The sequence below is a fragment of the Chiloscyllium plagiosum genome, chromosome 9 (genome assembly GCF_004010195.1).
Source record: "Chiloscyllium plagiosum isolate BGI_BamShark_2017 chromosome 9, ASM401019v2, whole genome shotgun sequence".
In the NCBI taxonomy this organism is placed as follows: domain Eukaryota; kingdom Metazoa; phylum Chordata; class Chondrichthyes; order Orectolobiformes; family Hemiscylliidae; genus Chiloscyllium; species Chiloscyllium plagiosum.
Window position 1 is genome coordinate 59,105,492 of NC_057718.1, and position 13,119 is coordinate 59,118,610.

General features: G+C 38.6%; 1 protein-coding gene across 4 annotated transcripts in view; it reads left to right on the top strand.

Annotated features, from left to right (window-relative positions):
* The window catches only part of fancl (FA complementation group L), an 88,856-nt gene that overhangs the window by 44,131 nt on the left and 31,606 nt on the right, over positions 1 to 13,119 (top strand). For 3 of the 4 annotated variants that reach the window (XM_043696040.1, XM_043696041.1, XM_043696038.1), the window contains 2 exons: positions 3,282 to 3,378; positions 10,873 to 10,941. In XM_043696040.1, coding sequence (XP_043551975.1) covers positions 3,282 to 3,378; positions 10,873 to 10,941 — 166 coding nt within the window. The remainder of the gene's footprint in view (positions 1 to 3,281; positions 3,379 to 10,872; positions 10,942 to 13,119) is intronic. The other variant, XM_043696042.1, reaches the window with a different exon arrangement.

Here is a 13,119-nt window from a genome sequence, read left to right on the forward strand (position 1 = left end):
TTGCTGTGTAACATTTGGATTTGGGAGATTTCAATCTACAAAGTTGTAATCCATATCAAACAACCTTGGAGAGTATATTTGAACAGTTGCATTCCTATACTGTAACATTATTATTCCACTTTCAACAGTAACCTTCCTGGGCTTCTCCAGTCTTTAGGCCTCGCTTCTTATTACAAACCATACCCTGCTGATCGAAGCTGGTTTCCAACGGCCTTACATTGTGTCTTAAGGCTTTCTGAATTCTTTCTAAGACTGGAGCTTACTGAAAGCCTTTCAGCCTGCATGCAATACAATCAAATGCTCAGAGAAAGTTGAGTCAATTATAGCCCCTGCCCAAGCTATAATTGATCACTTATTACTGAGAACCTTAGGATTCCTTTCAAAATTTAACTGATATGGGCTTTATTATCCTATCATCTTCAAGAAATTCTTAGCACGGGCAACCCACATGGTACAGGTGATAATTTACATTTTGGATGATTCACCAAAATGTTATGAACTATTTTGTCTGTTACTGCATGGTTCCTTTAACATAACCTATTGTTAAATGGTTTTTTTTGCTGCCATATTCATAATTATGTTAATATTTGTGTATACATATATAAACTCACCATTAGCCAATTCATTTCACAAATAGTCTACTTAATTTTAACACATTTCACTTTATCTTCTAATTTACTACACCTGATATCAACGACACTTTTTAACTTCTTTAGTGAAGAGGATATATTGCAATCAGGATCCCTTTAATGGATTACCTGTAACTTCAAACAACAATGATTTTGTCATTCTCCATATCCAGCTTCATTTGTGCTTGCTTCATTTGTGGCCTATATAATAACAATGGTACTTCACTGGACACTACATCAGTGCTAATAAAATGATTGATTCCCCTATCTTACAAGGAATAACCATTATTTTCAAAGATTTAGTGTCTTGTCATCCCCAAATCTGATGGAACTCTCAAATTCCCTAACTTTGTCTCTATCCTTATTACTTGGAGATTCTAGGTAGCATTTTAGCCAGACTATTTGACACACTGTAGACATGTATCCAGTGTGTAATACTGCACAATTGAAAGACTCTGCCACCAACACATTAATCACTAGGATCACATTAATCTCGTCAATACTACAATGGTTTTTCTTTGATTTGTATGTCCATTGTTCTCTGAAGCTTCCCTTTCATGCTTAGTTTGGATTACCGTGTTGTACCATTGGGACAGTTCATGACATTAATAATTTGGATTGCACTTGAAACATTGGCTACACTCTAAGCATTTCTGAGGTTCATTCTCCTATTGTAAATCACAAATTCACTTCACTACTCAAAATGATCAATTATCAAATTATCAATAACATTTCTGTCCTCACTTTCCATGAGTTTCAGTTCTTATTTTGGCTACCTGTGACTTGTATGTAGACAGTTTTAACATTGCACCCTCCATTTCCTGTCATTTCACAGATTTTTCTTTTTGTTCTGTGGACACTTAACATATTTCTCAGAATTTTTTTTAATGCATCCAGCATTTCTTCGAGCAGCGTATGTCTATTCACAAATTTAACTCCTGTCAAACTGAGAAGTCTGCCCATACTTGTTAATTTGGCGCAAAAACACAACTCCTGCCAGCAGAGATTGGGGAATTTCCAGTGAAATCTCTGCAATCTTGATTTCTGCATTCTTCTAAATGGAATTTCTGCAATCTGCTGAATTCTATTATGTGTACTACCCCAAGTCTTTCAAAATCTGTCAAAGTCTGACCATAAGTAGTCAATAAATTGTCTTTATTAGTCTACCAGTCTATCTCAACACACTGACATCTGCAGGAATTTGCATTGTCATTGAAAAGGTACATTATTTCCATGAACTAGTGGGTATAAGGGCTATTTTGGCACTTGCCTATCCTGTTTGCCAAGAAACTGCATTCACTACTTGATAGCTGGGTTGGGACTCGGTGGTTTCCAATACTTTTGCCTCAACCTATCAATCTCTGCTTTTGGTTAGTCCCAAAGTGAGTTGGTTAACTGAACTTTGAGAGTCATCCAAACAGCACTTTAATGTATACCTAAACTGCAGCGGTTCAAGAAGGCTGCTGATCACTACCTTTTCAATGCTGGTAAGACATGGCCACTTGAATGGCCACTTCCTACAAAATAATAAAATAATATCTATTTCCCATTGTTCAAGATTTCTTTTATAACCTCTTGGCGCACAGTCACCATATTTATGCTGGGTTTCATCGAGAAGCCAGATCAAGAACTTGTCTCATTTGCCTTTTGTGGCTCCAAAAGGAATGGTAAAGAATAGACAAAACCTGGTCTTCCTCAATCTTATTTCCTTCAATGACTGCTTAAAATCTCTCTGGAATTTTGCATGCTGGTAATTGTCATTGTGTCATATTCCAAGAGAAATTGACTAGCAGTCTGACTGTTGAAAATTCTTACTTTCTTTACATTGACCAAAGGATGCGAAGACTGCAGTGGTTTTGCTACTACACTGACCAAGCTTGTCTATCTCAGCACAATGTGAAGAAAGCTAGGATGTTAATGGTCAGTTTGACTTGGTGTCTCGTTGTAAGGGCGAAGAAATTCTTTAATTTTTTTATTGAATTCTTTAAACTCTAATCACTAACTTTTGTCAGAGCCATTTGAAATTGATTAACAAAGCCAATCTAAGCAGTTGAGTGTCTACAGCTGGAGTAGGTTTACAGATATAGTTCTCCAATTAAGTAAAGTACATTAATGAGCTTCCTACTCAGAATTGTACACAATTTCTGATAAAGCAAAAGGTAGATAAGTTACAAATGCATACATGATGGTTTTCATTGCAAATGTTAATAATTTGCAAGATGAAAGATTTAATGAGAAAGAATAGATTTAAAAACTAATAATACTAATGGGCTTAAAAATGCTGCCTGCTCTAACACAGTATAAAACTGTAAAAATTGATCAAAGGCCTGACAGGAAGTTTTATGTGAACATAAGTAAAGGCTGACAAGAACCTGCTGTGTGTGCCAAAGGTTCCCATGATGGAAAACTGAAACATGGTGCTCACTGACCACAGCGTGAGCCTTGACACAGGTCGTAAATAACTTTGTGATATATGAACACATTAAACAGCCGACTGGTGTATTAACAGCAGTAAATCTGTGACAGGAGAAATGCTTGGCACTCAAGACCTTGTCTTTCTGATATTAGTTTCAGATTAATAGGGGTAAAGCAAACACATCAAATCACTAGTAGACTTTGATTTCATAAACCTTTCATATATTTTCTTCTCAGACTTGCTTATATGGATGCAGAGTTCAGAACCATTAAGCTGAAGGCTGAGGATTCTGCAGGTCGAGAGCATATGATCACAATTAAATTAAAATCAAAGGTGAGGCACTGGTAATGGTTTCAAAGGTATAATGTTGGGATTCCTTTTGAACAGTTTTGTATATTAAAAAATGTCAATATAGATACAATGAGTTGCATTTATTTACTTGTGCAACTTGTTTCTGGTTACTATTTGGCCGTGCACTTTCATCTTAAGAGTTTGAGATTTGAAACCTATGATATAAGATGGTCAGGTTCGCAATTGCATTTTATTTTAGGATAGTTATACTTTAGCCAAAAGCTGAAACTGTACAGTATAACATAATTCATTAATCAGTCTTGAATATTTGATGTTAACTAAAGATCGCAAACATAAGGATTTTCTTATTTGTTCATTGGGTGTCCACATCTCGGCCAGCATTTTTGGCCTATCCCCAACTGCCTTGGAGAAGGCGGTACAGAGCTGACTTCTTGAACAGCTGCAGCCATTGGGGTGTAAGAATACCCACAGTGCTTTAGAAAGGGAGTTCCAGGATTTTGACCCAGGAACTGTGAAAGAAGACCAATTATAGTTCCAAAACAGGATGGTGTGTGTGTCTTGGATGGGCATTTTCAGGTGATGGTGCTCCTGTGCATCTGTTGCCCTTGTCCTTCTAGTTGGTAGAGGGCACAGGATGAGAAGGTGCTGTGAAAGGAGCCTCTGAGTTAGTGCAGTGCATCTCGTAGATAATACATACTGCTGTCACTGTGCATCTGTGCAGAAGGGATATTATAGTAGCAGATAGGGTGATAATCAAGCAGACTGCTTTGTCCTGGATAGTGTCAAGTTTCTTCAGTGTTGTTGGAACTGTACGCATCCTGGTAAATAGAATTTCATCACTTATGTGACTTGTGCTCTGTGGATGGCGAATGCATATTCAGGAACCGGAGGCAAGGTCCAATCTGTTGAGTACCCGGCTTCTGACCTGTCTTGACGTGTATGGCTAGTCAATTCCAATTTCTGGTTGAGGGTAAACCCCCGAATGTTGTTAGTGTGGGACTGAGCAATGATAGTGCTATTAAATGTCAATGGTAATTATTACATTCTCTGTTCATTTGAGAGGGTCATTCCCTGGCACCTGTAAAGTATAAATGTTACTTGCCACTTATTGGCCCAAGTTGGAATGTTGTCTGTGTCATACTGCAAATGGAAACGGACTACTTCAGCATCTTAGAAGTTGTGAATGATTCTGAACATTATCCAATCAAGAGCAGACATACTCCTTTTGATCTGATGAAGGAGGGAAGATCGCTGATGAAGCAGTTGAAGATGGTTGGGCTAAGAAAATTTGAGGAGCTCCAGTAGTAATGTGCTGGTGCTGAGCTGATACATCCCTAACAAACACAACCATCTTCTATTATGCTAGGAATGGTCCCAACCAGCATAAAATTCCTTCCCCTCCTCTCCCCTCCTGATTCCCATTGTCTCCAGTCTTTGGTTCCTTGATGCTAGACATGGTCCATATCAAGAGAGTCAGTCTTGTCTTCTTCTTGGGTGAGCAAATGTTTATTAGAATTAGCTTCCAGAATACCCGCAGTGCTTTTAGGAAGGGTGTTCCAGGATTTTGACTGAGCAACAGAAAAGGAACAGCAATTATAGTTCCAAGACAGAATGGTGCATGTCTTGGATAGGCATTTTCAGATGGTAGTGCTCCTCTACATCTGCCACCTAGAAGGACAAGGGCGGCAGAAGATACAGAATTGGAAGGTGCAGTCAAAGGAGTCTCTGAGTTGCTACAGTACATCTTGAAGAACTGGAATTATTTAAGAAATATTTAAGGGACACCGATAGACTTATTTGCAGGTTTTCCATTTTAAGGTTGTGTACTTTTTTTTTAAACAAAGTAACTTCTTGGATAATTTAAAAATCTATAAAATGCATTTCTTTCCAGAATCAGTATTAAGTACAGTGGTGCCCCCTGCACCTGCAGGGGATATGTTCCAAGTCCTACCACAGATGGCAGCAAACCCTTTCAGTTAAATGGGAAGTTTACCTTCCCGGCAACTCCTGGTCAATGATTCTGAAACGTTCCATGTAACATGTTTGGGCCACTGTAAACCTGTGTCTGCGTGGGTTTCCTCTGGGTGCTCACGTTTCCTCCCACAATCCAAAGATGTGCTGGTTAGGTGAATTGGCCATGCTAAATTGCCCACAGTGTTAGGTGTAGGGGAATGGGTCTGGGTGGGTTGCTCTTCGGAGGGTCGGTGTGGACTTGTTGGGCCGAAGGGCCTGTTTCCATACTGTAGGGAATCTAATCTAATCTAAACCGCGGGTAACTGAAACTCGTAGTAACCAGACCGGTGGATACGACAGTTGCCCTGTACGTCATGCCCTGCCTTGCAAACTACGATATCAAAACAGGTATTGAAGTGATCTTGTGTATCTTGCTGATAGCTTGGGGTAGTATCATTGAAGTTGTCTCTGTCATGCTCTTCCCATCCTATAATTGACGCTTGAACAGATTCGTTTAACCCAACGATAATATATTGTTCCAAGTTTTGTCATGGCTTTCAAATTGTCATCTATTGAAATATTCCTTGATTTTAAACATCATCAATTCTATTTGCTGTTCCATAAACTGTTCAAGGAAATATTTTGCAGCTATTGTCCCTGTCCACAATTGACAAGCCATGAAATGTCCAGTTTTGCAGTGGTTGGAAAAAAGAACATGTTTTCTTCTTCAAGTAAATAACTTTCCATATAGTACTGAGAGCAATAAATAAAAAAAAAATCCTCTTATTTGTCATTTAGTTGTGCCTCGGCCATTCAATGTTGATTGTGAAGCATAAAATCAGAGCACTCACATGTTAAACCTTGTGATAGGTGACATTGGGAGTTAACACAGAACTTGCAGTGTGCTAGAGGGAAATATAGTATGAATTTTGATTAAGGCAGCAAGTCATAAAATTGCCAATGTTCTCATTTAGGTCTTTATATTAAAAAAAAATTAGCTTTTGTGGAAAAGTGATAGTGTGAGCCAGGAGGACTGGATTTGAGTCCGACCTGCTCTAGAGGTATGTAGCAGCATCTCTGAACAAGCAGGTTCAAAAATATCTCAAAACATTTTGTGGCTTGCATCTATTTACTGGTGTCTTGTTTGTGTTTTCAAAACAACATTAGTATTTTCATGTAGATGTGCAGTAACACTCAATGTACAGTAGTTTATTCTTGGTAGCAAAGAACAATTCTACCATAAAATTGAGATAAACATTAAACAGAAAATTAGTGAATTATGTATTACCTTTGAAACGTTTAACACTTGAGTAGCATGGAAATAATTGAAGGACCTAATAAATAAAGTTGGTTTAAAAAATAGTAACAAATATTGATGCCTTGAACTCTGAACGGAGCATAAAGTAGTTATTTGTGCAGGGAATATTCAGGTTTGATCAATAAAGAGTTTTGATAGGGCACATAGGTTGATCTAATGTAAATGTTATCTGAAGAATGCACAACAAATTTGGATGATATAAAACGTATGCTTGGGGGACAAAAAATGATGTTAGCAGAGGTGTTTGGTGGTGCAGTGCTCTAGGGCCAATGCCATGGAAACCAGAGCAACCACAAATGGTAGGCGTACTTTGGTAAGGCCCATGTGGCACTCCATGTTTATAAGAGTGCGAGAGCTGATGTGTGTCTCGTAGTACATAGAGAACACTGCTCATGACTTCAAGCAACTTCTAAGACCTGTTTGATGTCTGCTTTGCCAATTTTTGACACTACAAGTTAATCTAACATCATTTTATAATTAATATCATTTAATATGCATCTAAGAGGTCCACACATCTAACCATTGCCCCCACCATCAACCTCCCCTAGAGGTACAAAAGGCTCAGCCATCCAAATTGCAAATATGGTGCTTTCGACTAGCTTTTCTCATGCTACAAAGTTTGTAGAAAACAGTGCTGTCAAGGTAGTCAGTCACATTTTTGCTTGCTGCATCTTGCTAGGGGCCAGAAGAGATTTGTGCCAGTCAGCTATGAACCTTCCAACGTTGGGAATCTATAGCTGTAGCTTCTTTTCAATTGTGACATTCCAGGGACATTGAGTGCAAGCCACTGATAAGGGAAGCTGTCTGCAGAAGTAACAGGTGCTACCAACTAATGGTCTTCACAGAGCAAATTTTCTGTCACTACTTCAGTATTTAACATTGTCTGAGTCATCTATGATTCAAAAAGGGTGTGGTCACTCTGCTCTCTGTTGCTGCAGTACAGAAGTATCAAAGGCTCAGTACACCATGACCAGCAACTTCATAGTTTTGTCTGTTACCAGAGAGAAACAGGAGGAAAGCACCCATGGCTTTGCCAAGTGAGCAGGTTTTGGAATGGCGTCAAGTGCTATCAATCGTACATGTGGCTTTGCGGGTCCTCCATATTAATGGAGAAATGCCCTGGAACCATAGGGCTACCACTCTGTCAGCATGCAGTTGGATCAGAAAATGCCATAATGCCTTTATTTTGAGTCACCTAGCTGTTTTGGCCAATCTTGAGCCACTTCCACTGATTCCTGGTCCCAAGAGATATTTGCTGTCCCAAGGTTCATGGCTCCTGTCCAATGCCCATCATGCAAGAACATGATAAGTGAGTGAAGATGCCAATCTATTATTTGGTTTTAAATAACATCATTTAAAATAACATTAATTTCTGTATAGAAACGCCCATTTCCTGGGAGTGGGAAATCATTTTTGCGCATTTCGAACTTGGTGACATGTGCTTGACAAGGAAAACTCTTGCTTTAAGTTGCAATGGGCCTCAAACTTCTTGAAACTCTTCACTATCCTACCATTTATGTCATATATGTTCAATATATGTTTCCCAGTGTAACTGGGAAAAAATATCTTTACCTGTCTCTTCTTTGGTTTTGTTAGGCATAGTTCTGATCTTCCCCACATGAACATGTGTGGAGGACTATTTAAATTGAGTGCAGAAAGGACAAAAGTGTTTATATGTATATCCCTTAGTGAGGAATCAATAGTTTCGGAAAAGAAGGGAGGAAGGTTAGCTCAGAAATTTAATACCAGTAGTTTTACATTTTGAAAGTATCTGACACTTTTTAATTCTAGTTAAGTTTTACAAAGATGTCCTATTATTTCGGATCACGCCTCTTTCTTGAATATTTGCTGGTGTATTTCAAAAAATAAACCCAATAGTGAATTCGCTGCATTTTTGAGACTTGCTGGTGTAGAATAGGGCTTCCCAAACTGTGTGTGAGGGAAAGTTGAAGCCTCAATCTCAGGGTCTGCAATAACTGCATCAGTGAGGCCTTCAGAAATAGTTGCAACTTTAGTGGACATTGTAGTGCTCTCTGAGGCCTAATTGCTACTGCAAAAAAAAAAGCCTAGGGAGAGGTAGGCTTTCATCTTTTTTGGAGAAACTCTACCTTTTCATCATATACCCCTGCACACAACTACTGTTACCCACACCTATCCCCACCATAAGCCAACTATACATTGTTCTAGTTGATGAAGGGCTAAAGCTGTCCTGTCTCTGTTCAGTGACTGCAATCTGAAGCCACCCATTCCCTACACAACTCTCTACCCTGATCACATGGAGTCTAAGGCATTAAATTGGGTTCACATTAGGAAAAGGTCAGTGAGGTACTGCTGTACATACTTAACTGTATCAAGTTTCAACTTTTGGTTGGTTGAGACTAGCAATACCTGATTTAGTATTACTCTTGTGCTTTTTGTATGCCACAGTCACAAACAGCAATGATGAAATTCCTGTCCTTGGCATGTTGCAATGTTCCAGTGAATCACAGCGAAAACTGGAGGAGTGACATCTCCTCTTCAGACCAGGCATTTACAACCTTCTGGGCTCAATAATGAGTTCAACACCATCAGATTGTGAACCCACTCCCATTCCTTCCTTTTCTTTTAGCTTTACCTCGATGCATTCTCTGCCACCATGTCCTCTTTCCCCCCCCCCTCTCCCAACTCCAGTGGGACTGTCTGTTCTTTCCAGTCTGGCAATGAGACACGCCATTTGTTTTGCCATTCTCACATTCCGATCTTTTAATCAGAACTATCAACATAGTTCTCCCTCAGCACTCTACACTCCATCAGCCCCACACACACACCACTCCATAGATCAGAACTATGCCTAAATTCTGCCCCCTCCACACTTCATGTCAGCTCTGAAGAATCATCTAGAGTCGAAACGTTAGCTTGCTTTCTCTCCCTGGGTGCTGCTTGACCAGCTGTGATCTCCAGCACTTTTTGTTTTTAATGATGAAATCCAGCCTTTTTATTGAGTTGTTTTTCTAACCATAATCAGCAGAGTTTTTTTTAGGTGACACTCGACTTAGATCTTTGTCTATTTCTTTATTTAAGAGCAAAAAACTTTTATTGTAAGTATTGGGCATAGTTTTGACTGCTTTTGAAGAGGGTGTATTCCAGATAAGTGCCGCGAAAATGGAGAAAGCTGAAATTCCTGGTAATTCTTACTTGGTAACTTTAAAAGTGGTTCAAGTGTGAATGACTTTCAGGAAAGTTCAACAGTTCTGTCCTGACATATTCATTAAAATTGATTTTTCCCTGAACAAATTATTAAAGTGGTTAGTATTGGAGTCTTGACCTTTTTTCACCTGCAAAGGTGCTTGACTATTTGCCTTTGTATCCCTTGGTTTAAATTTCTTAACTCACCACAAGCTAAGAATCAAATGGGATTTGTTTTTATTCTTCATGGATCAGGTATAACTATTGAGGTTTCTGGATTCTTAGCTCACTTACATGTGTTTAAAACTTCAGTGATTGTAGCAAGGTCAGTCATCTAGACCTCATTGAATATGAGGAGCTGTTAATCTGTTCCAATCAAGTAGACCTGGCTGACATAAAAAAAGATGAATGTCAGGAATATTGAGCTCCTAAATACCTGACTCCATGGGAGACACTGATCATCTAAAGCTATGCATTTGTAAATAAAGAGTAATTGCTGATGGGATGCCAGCCTCTGAAGAGTTATTATATAAACTTTTGTCATTGTTATAATACATAATTTAAGGAATCCTGTGTTCATCATCTTTAAATTTTCTAAGGAATTTAACAAGTTGTGTTTTATTTATCAATCACTGACTTTAGATGAAGGTGCAAGAGAAAGAGGTGTGAAATCTAACCAAACTAAAATGGAAGTGCAACTTTTCATTGTAACATATATGCAGACGTCCATTGGTTGAAAAAAAAATCAAATAAATGAGTTTGAAAATGCAGTATTGAAAAAGAACTGTCAATGCTGGAGATCTGAAACAAAAACAGAATGCTGGACAAACTCAGCATCTGTGGAGAGAAAAATAGAGGTAATGTTTTCAGTCCAGTGACCCAGTTTTGACAAAAGGGTTACCATACTCAATGTTAACTCTGTTTATTCTCTATAAAATTACATCTTTTTAAAAGATCTTCCACAAAGAAATGACTTGCATTGAAGTCAAGAGTTCAGAGGTTTGATTGGTTAGGTTTGTGACACTTGTACAGACAACAGCAACCTATTCCTTACTTGATATCTTTTTGTTTATCTTCAGTACCCAGCTGAACCACCTGATTGTTCCACAAATTTTCCTGTTCCATTTGTGATTTCTTGGACACAGCAGGTACAAGTCAAATTCTGTAAATGTTTTCTTAACTATCCTTTGTTTTGTTTTTGAGTACCATAGTGTTGTTGTCAAGGGAATGTTCAGTCTTTATAAATTATACGAATAATATAAGTGTGTAGCTGAATCTACTGATAAACAGGCATCTTGTTTGGAAGAACAATCTTGTGAAAATATTTCAAAGTCAGTTGTTTGAACCTCCCTTATGTTTTGCTGAGTTTATTCAGCCATAAGCTGAACTAATCAGCTTAAAAGGATTCTTGATCTATATTGTTATCTGATCTTAGGCAAGATGCTGGTAACTTTGTTACAATTGGCTCATAGACTGGAAGAAGACAGACAAAGAATTTGATCCTTAACCAATGGCATATGCAAAGGCATATGGGTGGACTTTGTGCACTGAGCTGTGATAAAGCCTCCTTAATCAAAAAATATAAGTGTTTGGTAATGTAAATGAAAATCTCTTATAGGAGTTATTATGTTATGTGAGATTGTATAGGACATTGGTGAGGCCTCTTGTGCAGTTCTGGTTGCACTGCTATAGGAAGGATATTATTAAACTGGAGAGAGTTCAGAAAAGATTCACCAGGATGTTGCCAGGAATGGGTGGTTTGAGGTATAAAAATAGGCTGGACAGGCTGGGACTTCTTTCACTGAAGCAGGAGGCTGAGGGGTGACTTTATATAGGTTCTTAAAATAATGAGGGGCATAGATAAGGTGAATAGCAGGGGGTTTTCCCCCAGGCTCAGTGAGTTCAAACCTAGGGGGCATATTTTTAAGGTGAAAGTTTTAAGAGTATGAGGGGCAACTGCCAGAGGAAATGGTGGATGCAGTTACAATTATAACATTTAAAATCTATTTGGATAAGTATGTGAATAGGAAAGGTTTGGAGGGATTTGGGCCAAATGCAAGTAAGTGGGATTAGTTTAGTTTAGAAACACTGTCGGCGTGGACTAGTTGGACTTAAGGATTTGTTTCCATGCTGTTACAACTCTGTGACTCTATGATTGGGCCCAGGAATGATTCCATGAAGAAATAAAGAGGAGAAAAATCATTGTATTTTACGAACTCCAAAACGATTATAGTTGTTGGCCTCAAATAGACAAAAAGGCAATTGAATACAATTTTTATTAGTTGGATATCTGGCAAGATATAATGATATTCTAGTTCTTTTATCTAAACAAATGCCAGTTCCATTATCCAGTTGTGTATAAACCAGATTCAATTTGGTGTAGCAAGTGAAGCTACGAATAATTTCCTTCAATTTAAAAGACAATATTCCTCCGTTTAACGTCGGCAGAAAACTGGTCATCCCCTAGGAAGAGGGGAATTATTTTTGTTCACTGATCCTTTTAGAACTTAGTGACATATACTTGTTGAAGGAAACTTATTTATTTTGCGCTATTTTCAGTCTCGACTGCCTAAGCACTTGAATAGTTCGGCTTAGTGTCAGACATTCAGTCTGCAGATTTGTGCAGCTAGGGAAAAAAATACTCTTTACCTTGTCTGTCCTTTTAGTTTTGTTTCAATAAACCTAATAGTTGCAGTTTTGAAAAAAACAATTATGTTTTCCTGAAATATGCAGCAAACCTGCTTTTGAGCTTGTTTAGCAAGCTAGCCCTGCCTTCAATGCCACCCAAATGTATTGATTGATTTGTGACTCATAAAAAGTCATGGTCCAGATCTTCAAGTGTCTGGGTCGCCTAATGCACTGATTTTGTGGGAATTGATTGAGAAATCTAAACTTCCAATGGGCCATTACCCTGCACTTCTGGGATCCTCCTAAAAAGTCTCTGACTCTTGAGTTAAAAATCAGACACTTCAGATTAGTTTCAGTATACTTACCTGGATGATTATGAAGGAGAAATTAAACAGATAAATTGTAATGTATTGTTGTTGTGGTTCTGTTCGCCGAGTTGGAAATTTTTGTTGCAAACGTTTCGTCCCCTGTCTAGGTGACATCCTCAGTGCTTGGGAGCCTCCTGTGGAGCGCTTCTGTGGTGTTTCCTCCGGCATTTATAGTGGCCTGTCCCTGCCGCTCCGGTTGTCAGTTTCAGCTGTCCGCTGTAGTGGCCGGTATATTAGATTAGATTAGATTACTTTACAGTGTGGAAACAGGCCCTTCGGCCCAACAAGTCCACACCGACCCGCCGAAGCGTAACCAACCCATACCCCTAC